This window comes from Palaemon carinicauda, chromosome 15 (assembly GCF_036898095.1).
Source record: "Palaemon carinicauda isolate YSFRI2023 chromosome 15, ASM3689809v2, whole genome shotgun sequence".
Taxonomy (NCBI): Eukaryota; Metazoa; Arthropoda; class Malacostraca; order Decapoda; family Palaemonidae; genus Palaemon; species Palaemon carinicauda.
In genome coordinates, this window is record NC_090739.1 from 61,258,662 (window position 1) to 61,271,398 (window position 12,737).

Genomic DNA, 12,737 nt, shown 5'->3' on the forward strand with positions numbered 1-12,737 from the left:
TAATAACACGCAAGGAATTATCGCAGTCTGAGGATTCCTCGTGAGAGCTGCCGTCGAGGGACTTAGAATCCTCCTATTTAAGGACTCTAAGAACTATGTGTTATATCTCATGCCTCGGCCATTTGCATGTTTCCTCGACCCTTTGACTCTCCAGCCTTGGACAGGCTATGTATTGACAGTCTGGGGTTCGAGTCCTGCCCAGACTCATTAGAGCCTTCAGTGCCTACAACCTTACCATCCTTGTAAGCTAAGGTTGGGGGAGCCTATAGATCTATCTGCTGAATCTTCAGTAGCCTCTGCCTGGCCTTCCCTGGTCCTTGCTGGGATGGAGAGGAGGCTAGTGCAATGTCACTGTCCCCCGCCTCTGCCTTTCTTGAGCGACCTTTAATCCTGGTCTGTTCTCCGAGTTCTGAGACGTCAACCTTCTCCTCTGATCTTAGATCCCCTCACAGCGAGGCTCACACCAGGCTAATCCTCGAAGAGACACTCAACTCTTCCAGGCTCTTCTCCTTCACAAAAGCCTCGGCAAGGGAAGCGACATTCAATTTGCCTTCTGGCTTGACATGTGGTCTGATTCAGTCGGCTACCTTGCGAGCCACGAGGATTTGTCAAACCAAAACTCTAGGCAGTCCCTACAAGAAGTCCTAACTGCTGGGGTTAAGACAATTGACTTCCTAACCGCTACAACAGCGACAATGTGAAGCAATTGGATCCTCAAAAGGAAGGATCAGTAGTTCCCAGACTTCCTTTTGTACCTCAGTGAGGAAAGCTTCTCTCAGTCTCGGCGATTAAGGGCTATCGTGCAGCCTTGAGCCTCATCTGTAGACAGAGAAGGGGTTGACCTCTCCGCCTCAGAAGACATCACCTTGGTTGTTTCGGTGTTGGAGTGATCTTGCCCCCCTCTTGAGATTAGACCATCTCCTTGAGACGTGTCTTACGTTCGCTGAAGGGTCTGCCCTATGTGCCCTTAAGGGCCTCAGACTATTCTCTGAACCTTAAGACCGTCTTCCTCGTACCTCTGTCCTCCGTTAAAAGGGTCAGTGAGCTACATGGTCTGTCTTACGTCACCCATTCTAAGAGATGGGGGGGGGGGGGGCGAGTGTCTCGCAACTTCGTACAGGGCTTGGTGGCTAGACTCATAATCCTTCATCTACGGATGGGAGATTTCGAGAATTCACTCTCAATAGGTAACACAGGATGCAGTCCAGTCGTTACTAAGCCCAGTCAGGGCGTCAAAAAATATCTGAGGAGCACAAGACTTTTCAGACCACGTCTCCGTCATCTCTTCTTTGTACCAACAGGGTAAAGAAGAGAATCTCTCGCAACACCATCTCTTTCTGACTCAAGAAAGTTAATGCGAGGTCTTTTCACGGAGACCCGGAGGCAGCACAACCCAGAGCCCATCAAGTTAGGGGAGTGGCTGCCTCTCTGGCATTTAAGAGAATTTTCTCACTCTCCCAAGTCTTAAGTGTTGGGGTCTGGAAACGCCAATCTACATTCACTGCTCACTATTTGAGCGACGTGACACATAGGTCTCTAGACACCCTTTTTGTAGGGCCTATTGTGACAGGTCAACAGATGCTGTTACTACCTTACGCCCTTTCAGGGAACAGTAACCATTGGTTGAGGTTTCTGGGTTACACTAGGTTTTAAAAAGGACATCCATCGATCCTCTTCGTCTCCTTCTTCCCATCTGGGGATCCTAGCCTGTATCCAGTTTCAGCTGGACTTGCCAATGGAAATACTCATCTGATTCCTCTAACAGAGTACAAGTTATACTCGTGGTCACGAGGTTTCCCCTTGGCAAGGTCGGGGGAATCCTAAGTTTGAAGGGGTCTGAGTCGAATGTTCCTGACCCACTTCATCCTGAGAATCCAAGTTCCCCGTAGGAAAGGAGGAACAGCGAAGATAATAGATGAATGAAGAAAGTCCAGCGATGACGATTCCCCACGGCGGCCGAGTTAACGGAAAAGCCGAAGGAAAAACCGATGGACCAAGAGGGAGAAGCCGTACCCCATGACGTGGAACCGTGGTGGCCTTGCACTACGCAGGTGTCGTTGTCATACATTACACACACAGCACAAACACTGAAAAGAAAACTTACTACATTTCTATACACAAATATATACATAAACATAAAGAATGTTTATATATATATTACAAGTATAAGAAAAAGTAAGTAATAAGACAAAAAGCATTAATGGCTGTCAAAGAGGCGAGGGTGAAAGCGGACACGTCCGATCACCACCCGAGCCAAATTAAAAGTGAGCTCACCACACAGGTGTGTGTGGGGGGGGGGTAGCAAGCTACCCTTCCTTACCCCCCGCTAACTAGCGATGGGGGTAGTAAACCCTCGTTAAGATTCTAATGGCTCGTCATTTCAGCTACGCCGAAAGTAATACCCATATTAAATAGCGTGGTTTGTATTTCAGTTCCGGAACAAAGATGATTTGCCACACTTTACAATTGGAACATCTATATGTATTATACGATAAATATTAGTATTCCCAATTTCGAAAAAGGAAATAACGATACAAAGCCTCGTGGGACTATATCGATTGTCATGAATACTACGTAGCGTAAAATTAACTGTACGCTAGTTTTATTTAATCTCTGAAAATAGATTATCTGAAGAAAGTATACTAAAATGACAAATTCGGATATAATTTGTATTTTTCCTAACTATACAAACCTTAGCTATTTAATATGGGTATTACTTTCAGCGTATATGAAATGACGAGCCATTAAAATTTTAACGAGGGTTTACTACCCCCATCGCTAGTTAGCGGGGTGTGGGGAGGGGCAAAGTAAAAGTGAGCTCAGCACACAGGTGTGTGTGTGGGGGGGGGGGGGGTAGCAAGCTACCCCTCCCTACCGCCCGCTAACTAGCGATGGGGGTAGTAAACCCTCGTTAAGATTCTAATGGGTCGTCATTTCAGCTACGCCGAAAGTAATACCCATATTGAATAGCGTGGTTTGTATTTCAGTTACGGAACAAAGATGATTTGCCACACTTTACAATTGGAACATCTATATGTATTATACGATAAATATTAGTATTCCCAATTTCGAAAAAGGAAATAACGATACAAAGCATCGTGGGACTATATCGATTGTCATGAATACTAAGTAGCATAAAATTAACTGTATGCTAGTTTTATTTAATCTCTGAAAATAGATTATCTAAAGAAAGTTTACTAAAATGACAAATTCGAAGATAATTTGTATTTTTCCTAACTATACAAACCTTAGCTATTTAATATGGGTATTACTTTCAGCGTAGCTGAAATGACGAGCCATTAGAATTTTAACGAGGGTTTACAACCCCCATCGCTAGTTAGCGGGGTGTGGGGAGGGGTAGCTTGCTACCCCCCTCCCCCCTCACACACCTGTGTGCTGAGCTCACTTTGCTTAGAGGTAGGACTTCACGGGGATAGGGCTGGCGGGCAAGTTTGATTAAATAGCTAAGGTTTGTATAGTTAGGAAAAATACAAATTATCTCCGAATTTGTCATTTGCTCCGTAACTGAAATACAAACCACGCAATTTAATATAGGTGACTCAACCCTTAGGAAGAATGGAAAAGTCCCAGCCATACTGGCTTTTGGCTTTGCCCGGGGACTCATATCTGAGTGTGTCAGCACTCAACAATAAAGAGTCCCTGCACCTCACTTGCACCTTGCTATGCAAGGGCTGCAGCCTACATAAGCTGTGTGTGAAGGATTATGTGTGACTCGTCCTAGGAAGTTAACCTGAAGTTCTTTAGATGGAAAACTTTAGGCTAGGACTTTCCCAATACCACCTCGTCAGGGTATGGGGACGTGACAGTATTAACTTAATACTAGGAACACAAGGAAACATGGTTTACCTGCAGTGGTTTGAGGTCAGCTGTGCAGAGAACCCAGGATGCTGCTTTCCCTAAGAGAAGGGAGGATGAAGAAAAGAATATGGGCCAGACATACCTTTTCTTTCATGCAGACTAAAACCGGGTAACAATGCCCTCAACCCTCTGCTACTTGTCCATTAAGGAGCCTGAGGTTTAAACCAGCTGTTGTGCAGCCCCCACAGAGCCGATAGAGAACGTATCGAGCCTCCTGTGGGTCACGTGTTGCAGGTAGTGGGCTGTGAAGGTCGTCTGACGCTTTCACACTCCTGCTTGTAGAATCTGCGTCACTGAGTTCTTCTTGAAGGTCAGGGGCATAGCTACGCCCCTGACATCATGCGCTCTAAAGCGACATGACGGAGGAGGGTCAGGATTCAGGGACAGATGGATTGCCCTACGAATCCATGCCAAGATGGTATTCTTGGTGACCCTCCTCTTTGTTCTCCCAGTGCTCACAAACAAAGCTTGCACTTGGGGACGAATGCAGCCGTTCTTTGAGATATAACCTCAGACTCCTTACTGGACACAGTAGGGGAAGGTCTGGGTCTTCTGTTACAGAACGAAGACTCGAAATCCGGAAAGAGTCGAATCGAGGATCCGGCACTCCCGGATTCTGTGTCTTAGCCACAAACTCAGAGACGAATCTGAATGTTACCTCCCCTCATCCCCTCGCAAGGGCGATGTCAACGAGAGACCATGAAGTTCACTGACTTGCTTGGCCGAGGCCAAAGCTAGTAGGAACACCGCCTTCCAAGTTAGGTGGCGATCTGAAGCCTGGCGTAATGGTTCGTAGGGAGGTCTCTTAAGAGGCCTGAGAACTCGAACCATGTTCCATGGAGGAGGTCTCACTTGCGACTGAGGGCAGGTAAGATCATATCTTCGTCTGAGTAGGGAAAGTTCCAGCGAGGGAGAAATATCCACTCCTTTGAGCCTGAAGGATAGACTTAAGGCTGAGCGATAGCCTTTCATTGCCGAGACTGAAAGGTGCATTCTTCCCGAAAATATACGAAGAACTCCGCTATTGCTGGAATAGTGGTATCGAGTGGAGAGATACCCCTTCACGACTCCAACCACAGAAACTCGCCACTTTACCTGGTACACCCCTGCAGATGATCTACGCAGGTGTCCATACATCCCGTTCGCAACTTGTTGCTACAATCCTCTCTTAGCAAGGAGATGCTGGATAGTCTTCTGGCTTGAAGTCGAAGCGAAGCTACGGCTTTGTGAAAGATGTTGGCATGTGGTTGTTTGAGTAGCTTGTGTCGCAGAGGGAGTTCTCTCGGAAGTTCCGTTAGGAATTGCGGAAGGTCCGGAAACCATTCCGCGAGATGACCTATAAAAGGGTCATCAAGAGATTGACCGATATTCTGGTCTTGTTGAGCATCCTCCTCATCAGACAGAACGGGGGAAAAGCGTACACGTCGGTGCTGTCCCACCGTTGTTGGAAGGCATCTTGCCAGAGTGCCTTGGGATCTGGGACTGAGTGGCAATACAGCGGGAGTTTGAAGGTCAGCGCTGTAGCGAACCGATCCACAGTCAGGTAACCCCACAAAGTCAGGACTTTGTTGGCTACTGGATGACCCGAGGACCACCCGGTACTCATTATCTGAGAAGCTCTGCTTCGACTGTCGGCGAGCACATTTCTCTTGTCTGGAATGAAGCGAGCCGACAGAGGAATCGAGTGGACTTCAGTCTATCTCAGTATCTCTACTGAGAGATGGGATAGCTGCTTTGAAAAGGTACCACCTTGCTTGTTGATGTAAGCCATTACTGTGGTGAAGTAGCTCATCACACCACAGAGTGATCCGCCAGGTCCTTGTTGGAGCTGTTGAAGGGCCAGGAAGACGGCCTTCATCTCTAGCAGATTTATATGGAGGCACTTTTCCGATTCTGACCACAGGCCAGCGGTCCTGTGGTACAGAACGCCCCCCCCCCCCCCTTCCTTTGAGGTGTCCGAAAACAGCATCCAAACCGGAGGAAGGAACGAGAAGATCCATTTTCCTTTGTAGGTTCTCGCCTGTCACCCACCACTGGCGATTCGTCTGTTCCGCAGGATCCATAGGGATCATGGTGTCCAGGGAATCGCAGCCTTGATTCCACTAGGACCTGAGTCGCCCTTGGAGAGACCTTATCCTGAGGCGACCGTTGAGAACTAGACGAGCCAAGGGTGAAAGGTGACCGAGGAGACGTAACCACAATTGGGTTGGAAGCTCTTCTTGTCTGAGGAAAGGGCATGCGACTCTTCTCAGCCTTGCTATCCTATTGTCTAATGGAAAGGCCTTATGGAGATTGGTGTCTATAATCATGCCTAGGTGAACCAGTCATTGATTGGGTAGCAGAGCGGACTTCTCGAGACTTACCATGATCCTTAGATCTTGGCAAAGTCGTAGAAGTTTGTCTCGGTGTCAAAGAGGGAATGACTCCGAGTCTGCTAGGATCAGGCAGTCATCCAGATAATGGAGGAGACCGAAACACGGCACCTTGAACTGGTACTCCTTACTGTCTATGCTGAATCGTAAGTACTTCCTTGAAGACGGATGGACTGGGATCTGGAAGTACACGGCCTTCAGCTCCAGAATACACAAGAAGTCTTGCGGTTTACTGCCAGACTGACTGTGTCTGCGGTCTCCATGCTGACCGAAGTACTGTATGCTTTAATCTGGACCTCTGCTCACAGAGTTCGCCCCTCTTGCTGATCCTATAGCAAGGGTGCTAAATGACACCGGATTCATTCTCAGGGGAGGTAGAGCGGACTTCTCGAGATTTACCATGATCCTTAGATCTTGGCAAAGTCGTAGAAGTTTGTCTCGGTGTCAAAGAGGGAATGACTCCGAGTCTGCTAGGATCAGGCAGTCATCCAGATAATGGAGGAGACGGAAGCCGATCCTGAGTGCCCATGATGAAATTAGGGTGAACAGTCCGGTGAAACCCTGTGGTGCTGTGGAGAGACCGAAACACGGCACCTTGAACTGGTACTCCTTGCTGTCTATGCTGAATCGTAAGTACTTCCTTGAAGACGGATGGACTGGGATCTGGAAGTACACGTCCTTCAGGTCTAGAATACACAGGAAGTCTTGCGGTTTACTGCCAGACTGACTGTGTCCGCGGTCTCCATGCTGACCGAAGTATGCTTTAATCTGGGCCTCTGCCCACAGAGTTCACCCCCTTGCTGATCCCATGGCAAGGGTGCTAAATGACACCGGATTGGTCCTCAGGGGAGGTAGAGATGTTGTGCACAGGACGCGATTTCCCTGACTGATTAAGGAAATCGTCCAGGAAACGGCCCTGAGTTGCTGCAACCTGTCTGCGCAACTTTGTAGGTATCCCGCCACTGGCGGACATGCAGGGGAACTGCCAATCCTAGCGTTTACGGCCTCGGTTGCTCCTTCTAGGATTCTTCCCTCCCCTGGGGGACTTCTTGCCTTTCTTGTCCTTGACCGGAAAGGGCTTAGACCCCACTGTCTTAGCTGCCGTTCATTTCGTAGGACGTGGCTGCTGAGGTGCTGGTTTATAGGGCTTGAATATCAAAGCCTTATATAGGAAGGAGTCTCGTTGACTTCCTACACCTCTCAGCCACTTGCTTCACGTCCTTAGGCTCAAACAGGTTCGTTCCCATAACGAAAGAATGTCTTGAACCTGAAGATTTGGTGCTAGAGGACTCCCGGTATTTCCTTGGAGTCCTTGACTCCCTCCCGGGAGGGATGCAGGACTCCAACAACTACGGAGGCAGGCTCTTATCCACCTTTATTCAAGAAAAACTTTATCACGCGAGGTGGGGTTTCCCTCAATGGTGTGATTGGGGAACGTCTCACCTCCCGTGACTCTCCTGAGGACGGGAAAACTTCGTCCGAAGGTGAGGGAGAAAAATCTGAGGGGGGAGAATGCCTGCCTCGAAGACTTACGAGGAGACAGCTACGTCCTCGGAGAAGTTAGCTCGTCGGAACTCCTCTTTTCCTCTTCGGGGGCGTGGTTGCAGCCAAGGATTTGTGGCGCCACTCAGAGAGAACAGCTTGAAAGCCTGTGCTACCGCTCTGATTAGAGTCCCAAACCAGGCTGCCGGCCGACGGTTGCGCTGTCAGACACTCCCTCTGGAGGGGAAGTCGCCTGTAAAAAGATAAAGACGGCATGAGCCTAGAACTTTCTGGAACCTTCCCCCCTACTGGCAAGCATGCTGTTCTGTGCTGGGGGGGGGGGGTAAATGTGGCAATGGCACCCTTACCGCGCGTTGTCCAGCAGCCTCGCGCGGGGGAGGGTATTGGCGATTGCGCTAGGGAGCGCGCTGGCGCTCGCCAGATGGGATATACCCGGGGGTCGCGCGCAAGACTGTTGAAATGCTCGCACGCGCACGGGCGCGCAAGCGAGACTTCATAGGGTGCACAGGAATCAGATTGTCGTGCAGGATCAGAATGAAGAGCCCGTGCGGACCAGAATGTTGGTACGCGCGCTCTCGGAAGAGATCGTCGGCGCTTAAAGATCGTCGGCGCTTAAAGATCGTCGGCGCTTGAAGATCGTCGGCGGTTGCGCATGTAAGAAGATCGTCGGCGCTTACGCGCGTAAGAAGATCGTCGGCGCTTGCGCGCGTTAGAAGATCGTCGGCGTTTGTGCGCGTTAGAAGATCGGCGAGCGCACGCGGGTTAGAAGATCGGCGAGCGCGCTCGGGAAACCATCGGTGCCTGCGCGCGGACGATCGTCGGCGCTTACGCGCGTAGGAAGATCGTCGGCGCTCGCGCGCGTAAGAAGATCATCAGCTCTTGAAGATTGTCGGCGCTTGCGCGCGTAAGAAGATCGTCAGCGCTTGCGCGCGAAAGAAGATCGTCGGCGGTTGCGCGTAAGAAGATCGTCGGCGCTTGCGCGCGTAAGAAGATCGTCGGCGAGCACGCGCGCGAACTTGCTCACTAGGATGAAGGGTCAGCTGACAGGATGATCAGGAACTGGGATGTGTCCTTAAAAAGGGCGGGCATCCCCCGATGAGGACCATAAGAAGGACTGCTTCAGAGACCAGAGCTGAAGTCCTTCGTTGCAGTGCAAGGTTGAGCTGGTAGATCGGTAGGTCAGCTGGCAGGACGATCAACACTGGAAGTTCTGCTTGATACTCCGAGGAGGGGTCTCTATGAGAGACCTCTCCGGCGAACGGGAGAGGTGCCCCTCGAAGAAGACACTTGCAGGCTGAAGCACTGGTGAGCGCCTGTGCGCTATCTCAGGAAACTCCAACGATGTGCGCTGATGCGCAGGTGAACGTTGGCGCGCAGTCCCTGGAACAGGATGTCTCTGGATGGCAGTCTCAGGAACAGCAGGAACAGCAGGCGAGTGCTTGCGCGCAGAAGAACGTTGGAGCGCAGGGGATACCTGGCGCTTAAGGGACTTACTCACAATGTGAGAAAGCCCCTTTTGCCCCGAAGGGACCGGTGCCCGTTGGATAACGGGGTGCGTGGGCACCCACAGCGTCAGCAGCCAGGAACGGAGACGGCAGGTCAGCAGGTCTAGGGGAAGGCGAACAAATCTGCGGAGAGGTCCCGAACAGCAAGCTGGTCTAATCAGGAACAATCCTCCGAAGAAGAGTCTCTATGAGTGGCCTCTCTCACGAACGAGAGAGGTGAACACTTCGTAGAAGAGACTTGAAGACACTGGTGATGGCTAGCCGTTGGATCAGCAAGCTGACCTATAAGGAGCAATCCTCCGAAGAGGAGTCCTTATGAGTGGCCTTCCTCTCGAACGAGAGAGGTCACAAGACTGATCCTGCAGCTACTCAGCCCCTTGAGCATAGCCACCTGAAGTTTTCATGCGCCCGGCCTTGCAACCGCTCAGCTCCTTAAGCATGGTTACAAGTGCGGTCGCTCAGCACCGAGAGCATAACCGCCTGAGGACCAAGAAAACCCAGTTCAGGAATTATTAAGGTATGAGAAGTTCCCCCTCTGCAGGGAGAAGATCTCACACCTAGGAAGGGAACCTCCCTCGGAAGGGAAGTTACCCTACCCCTGGAGGCAAACCTCCTTAGCGTTCTAAGATGAACTGAAGAGCTGACAGTTGTCACAGGAGAACTTCTAAGAGAAGGGATAATGCCCATGACGATGTCCTAGAGCAGTGGTTCCCAACCTTTTCTAGTTTGCGGCACCCTTGGCAAGCTTTTCAAAAGTTCCCGGCACCCTTATAAGGAAATACATATTTAAAATCTCCGTTGTTTTTTTAATATATTTTTTTTTGCATTTCGACATTTTGCATCGATGTAACAACACCTTATACATAGATATGAAAATTTTCTTTACACTGATCCTTATTATAATACAAATATGTAATTGCGACAAGTTTTACAGTAGTTGCACAATGCATTCAAGTAGTTGCACTGTTACAGTGTTACACTATGATACAAGACATACACACAAATAGGCAAAAGTGAACCATAGTTAGTGTGAAACTTGGGATTGATGCTTGGAACACAAACTCTTGATATCAGGTCTTATTGTTGATAATGCCACCTGCATATTATCCTCAAGTGAAAGAAGCCTATTTCTTTGTTTTGATTTTATTGTTGCCATGGCAGAAAATGCCTGCTCACACAGATACGATGTGGAGAAAGGCAAAAGTAGATAAATAGCTTTCTTAGCCAAATTAGGATATTCCCCCAATGTTCCATGCCAAAAAGCTGCCAGTGTCACGTCACTCTCTCAAATTTGACTTTCAGTGATGAATCAGCAGACATATCAAGAAATTCATCACGTTCTATTGCCGTGAAGTCCAGTTCTTCAGCCATGTCAGCCAGTTCGAAGGGTGATACAATCCAATCGAGTTTCTCTGTAGAAAGCGATGGAAAATACATATCAACTGCTTCTCTTAGTTGTTCCAAGTGATTAAGAATAAGATTTTTTACAGTTCCCAGACCTTTATATCCTGGTTGTTGAAGAGAAGGGAAGTTTGACACATCGTCTTTCTGAACAGCCGACTTCCATGATTTTAACTTTCTTTGGAAACCTTTTATCTTGTTAACTGATGTTACAATTCCCTCAAGTCTCCCCTGCATTGAGAGATTTAGTTCATTCAGCTTTATGAAAATATCTGCCAAATATGACAGCTTCAAACACCAAGTAGAATTTTCAAGCAGCTTTATGAATATATCATGTCTCTCCTCTTGGAAAAAGGTTTTTAATTCTTCTTTGAGTTCAAGAACACGGTTCAGTACACGACCCCTTGATAACCACCTTATGTCAGTATGCAAAATCAGTGAAATATGAACTGCACCCAAAGGAAAAAAATAGAGGCTTAAATTAGTTTTTGATACTTAGGTAGAAAGCAACAAACACAGTTTTAGCTTATCTCAAGAATTGCAAATGATCACAAATTTACGACGTGTTTACATTTGGTATTACAGGAGAAAATTATTAAATTTTGCTTTTGGTGTTATAAAGCATAGAGAAACTCATTACTAATACTTCGTAATTAATTACTAAAAAAAGAAAAAGATGAACAAACGACTCACGAACTCAGCTAGTTAGCAATAGATACCAGGTATGTATTGCTAACTAGCTGAGGGAGGAGGATATGTCATACCTTCTGCTTCCTTTGCGTCACCAATCAGTACTGAGACATTCTGGGCTCTGGCCAGTGGCGACTCGCTGTGCGCCCTGCCCTGTACGTGTGTCATACACGTCAGTCTACAACCCTCACTCCCCTCCCTCCCTCCCACTCTCCCGCCAAGCTGTTCTCTCCAGTGTCCGTACAATTATTACACAGCAAAATCATATAATTAGTATTGTTCTCCTGGATTGTAATTTTCCATAAGTACAAATTATTATACAAATTCAATGAAAAGTACCTAAGTTGAAAATTCGATCGCTAAATTGTGCAGCAGCAGCAGAAGCACAGAGAGTGAAGTTAATGCAATTTTTTCCTCTGAATTTTGAAGGCACCTTCGAATCACTGTCCTAGAGGGACAGCAGCGACAGCAGACTCCCCAGGCACAAACAGGACAGCTCTGCTTCGTTGGCACACTTTAGACAAACGAAGAAAAACTGCATAGTTAACTGGGAAAATAAAATTAAAAAATGTTATTTTTATAATAAAACAAATTTTTGAATATACTTACCCGGTGATTATATAAGCTGCAACTCTGTTGCTCGACAGAAAACTCAACGTTAAAAATCCGCCAGCGATCGCTATGCAGGTAGGGGGTGTACTTCAACAGCGCCATCTGTCGTGCAGGTACTCAGTACTCAATGTAAACAAAGAACTCAATTTTCTCCTCGGTCCACTGGGTCTCTATTGGGGAGGAAGGGAGGGTCCTTTAATATATAATCACCGGGTAAGTATATTCAAAAATTTATTTTATTATAAAAATAACATTTTTCAATATTTAACTTAGCCGGTGATTATATAAGCTGAATCACACCCAGGGGGGTGGGTAGAGACCAGCAATAAATGTTTACATTATTATGAGCTAAGGATTTTTTATTTTATTTTAGCAGTTATCAAAATAACAAACTTAAAATAAATAAGTACCTGGTAAGGAAGTCGACTTGAACAATTACTCTACCTTTTTAAGTACAGTAGGGTCCCGAATTAAGCGTGTTCGAATTACACGATTCCCCTTTTCCGCGATCGCTATTTTTCAAAAATAAATTTTCTGTATCTGCAAGGCTGTTCAAAGTTCGCGAGTCAAGCACTCCAAAATGTATCAAATCTATTGTCTTTTTAAGTATATTGGTAGCCCTAAATACGGTGATTTATAATAAATGTTACAAAACAATATTAACATTACATTTCATTAACATAATTTCATAATGAATAGCCTATTTAAGGATAAAATTCCACATCAACAATGAAATCAACTGTTAACTTTGCGAGTCCAGCTGACAAAATGTAAA

General features: G+C 47.3%; 2 protein-coding genes across 3 annotated transcripts in view; both read right to left on the reverse strand.

Moving 5' to 3' along the window:
- Positions 1-12,737, reverse strand: part of LOC137654624 (zinc finger protein 665-like) — a 272,648-nt gene that overhangs the window by 109,548 nt on the left and 150,363 nt on the right. The window lies entirely within an intron of this gene.
- The window catches only part of LOC137653990 (zinc finger BED domain-containing protein 5-like), a 153,300-nt gene continuing 151,094 nt past the window's right edge, over positions 10,532-12,737 (reverse strand). The window contains exon 2 of the mRNA XM_068387624.1: positions 10,532-11,109. Coding sequence (XP_068243725.1) covers positions 10,532-11,109 — 578 coding nt within the window. The remainder of the gene's footprint in view (positions 11,110-12,737) is intronic.